The following is a 2,339-nucleotide window of genomic DNA, read 5'->3' as shown; positions in this document are numbered from 1 at the left end:
AAACTTAACTACTTCTATTAGCATTATTATAAGAGAAAAAAGTTGAATATAATATTATAGTGAATGGAATATAGGAAGGGAAAGTGGAGAAGATGAGAAACAGTGGTGCCAGGCTTGCACTCCAATCCTCCACAAGGAATCCTTGCCTAAAAGTAATGGGTTTGCTTCAAAGCCAACCGAATCTCACTCCTTACCTCACCTTCTCATACTTCTTCCCTACATTGCATCCCCCCTCCCCCACCCAAAAAAAAAAAAAAAACCCCCTTAAACTATTTATTTTCAGTATCAATAATCATATTGAGTTTCAACTAATATAAATTCATATTATTGTTAGACTTTTATTAACCCCTATTAATCTATTCGGGAGAGTACAACTTGTAAAGCACAATGTACAAATTTATAAAGAACGTGATTTTATAACCCATGTTGTAAAAAGGATTGCACCCTAATCTCAAAAGTCTCACAGCTCCTGCCCTAAAGACTTTAATTTAGACCCAAATACTTTTACACGTTTTGATACACACTAAAAATTCACCTACAAAGATGTAATATACTAAATTTTGTGAATTCTGATCTATTAGACTATTAGTAATTGGACCAATTTTATATTTTTATATGTCCTTTCTTTATTGTATATATATAATTAATAAGAGTAAAACACGATACCTTTTTGAAAAGAAACAAACTACTACTGCCGCAAAGTTCCTTGGTCGTAGCCCTAAACACGAATAAGCGTATGTACATTCACAACCCATATATATATATATATAATAACTTGCAAAGCTGGAAGAGCTAGAAGGAAACATAGTGAAGATATTCACGCCTCCCCTTTTCAAATATATACTCTCATCTCTCTTTGTTACCTTTGCTTTCTCCATCGATCGATCTCCGATCCAACTTTAATTTCTTCCTTCTTTTATATATATATATATAGTTGTTTGTTAAAAGTTAGATTAGTTAACAAGTATGGAAGGATTTGAGGTTGGAAAGCGAGACGAAAGTAGTATTTGTACGATGAAGAAACGGCGGACTAAACGGCCGCGCCACCATGACACGTCGTCGTCGCTTTCATCTTTCAGTGATAATTCCGATCATCGTTCTCTATCCAATCATTCGGATATCGAGTTCAATCATCACAGGGTTGAAGAAGAAGAAGACATGGCCAAGTGTTTAATGCTTTTGTCTCAAGGCCACGTCAGGAAACCGCCGCCGTCTCCGCCGTCTGCGGCGGCGGCGGGGATGAACAGGGAAGTGTACGAGTGCAAGACGTGTAATCGGGTGTTCCCATCTTTCCAGGCTCTCGGCGGCCACAGAGCTAGTCACCGGAAACCAAAGGCGGCGGAACAAAATCAAGAAAGTGTCGACGAGGATGTTACAACGTTGTCGCTTCAAATTCCCGGGCGGGCCGTCGCCGTGAGCTCTCCTCCTCGTAACAAAGTTAGTAATAGGATTCACGAATGTTCCATCTGCGGGGCTGAGTTTAGCTCCGGCCAAGCCTTGGGGGGTCATATGAGGAGGCATAGACCGCTGCCCACCGCCGATCAAGAAATCAAGAAGCCCAGCAGGCATCCATTGGCTTTAGACCTTAATCTGCCGGCGCCGGAAGACGATCACCGGGAAATAACCAAATTCCCATTTGCAGCCAAGGAACAAGTCATCGTCTTCTCGGCTTCGCCTTTGGTGGATTGCCACTATTGATGATCATCGTCAATTAATTAAACTCGAATTCTTTTATCTTTCACTGTTAAATTATTAATTATTACTGCACTTGTTAACGTTTAAGTCCATTGTTATACATTTAAAGGATTAGCAAATATTCATTCTTTCAATTCTTTTTCTATATACCCGTCAATATTATTCATCTTTAAGTACATATATAATTGATTGATTATTAGTAATCCGGATGAAAGATGAGATTTTTTAAATTTATTTTTATGGTTCTGATTTTCCAATAATATAACTTGACTCCTAACAATATTATGGGTTCCAAACTTTAATTGAAACCATTTGTATGAGTTTTCAAGTTCTGTTTGTATAGTGAATTCAAACCGACCTATGGTCCATATACGATGTACTGTTATGTGAGTGTACGGTTATGGTTAGCAACTATGTCCACATATAGGCACCACTGCACCAAGACTAAAATGGGTGGATTAGGTTTTCTTGTTTGATATGCACAAGAATAGAATAAAAGCTGCTAGCAAGTATTATCTGTATCCATAAACGTCTGTTTCAACTATATGCATGACATAATAAATTAAGAGATATTGTTGCAAGTAGCAGCCATTTACGTGTATGTCACTATATCTATCTGCTGTATGTATTACTATTACTATTAT

At 37.8% G+C, this 2,339-nt stretch overlaps 1 protein-coding gene across 1 annotated transcript; it reads left to right on the top strand.

The window, feature by feature from the left end:
* Window positions 1–803: 803 nt before the first annotated feature.
* LOC116022053 (zinc finger protein ZAT5-like) lies at window positions 804–1,840 on the top strand. Its single transcript, XM_031262603.1, has one exon. The coding sequence runs from the start codon at window positions 967–969 to the stop codon at window positions 1,696–1,698; it is 732 nt and encodes a 243-aa protein (XP_031118463.1). The 5' UTR covers window positions 804–966; the 3' UTR covers window positions 1,699–1,840.
* The last annotated feature ends 499 nt before the right edge of the window (window positions 1,841–2,339 follow it).

Source organism: Ipomoea triloba, chromosome 6 (genome assembly GCF_003576645.1).
Source record: "Ipomoea triloba cultivar NCNSP0323 chromosome 6, ASM357664v1".
Lineage (NCBI taxonomy): Eukaryota > Viridiplantae > Streptophyta > Magnoliopsida > Solanales > Convolvulaceae > Ipomoea > Ipomoea triloba.
This window is presented reverse-complemented; position numbering and strand designations above follow the sequence as displayed.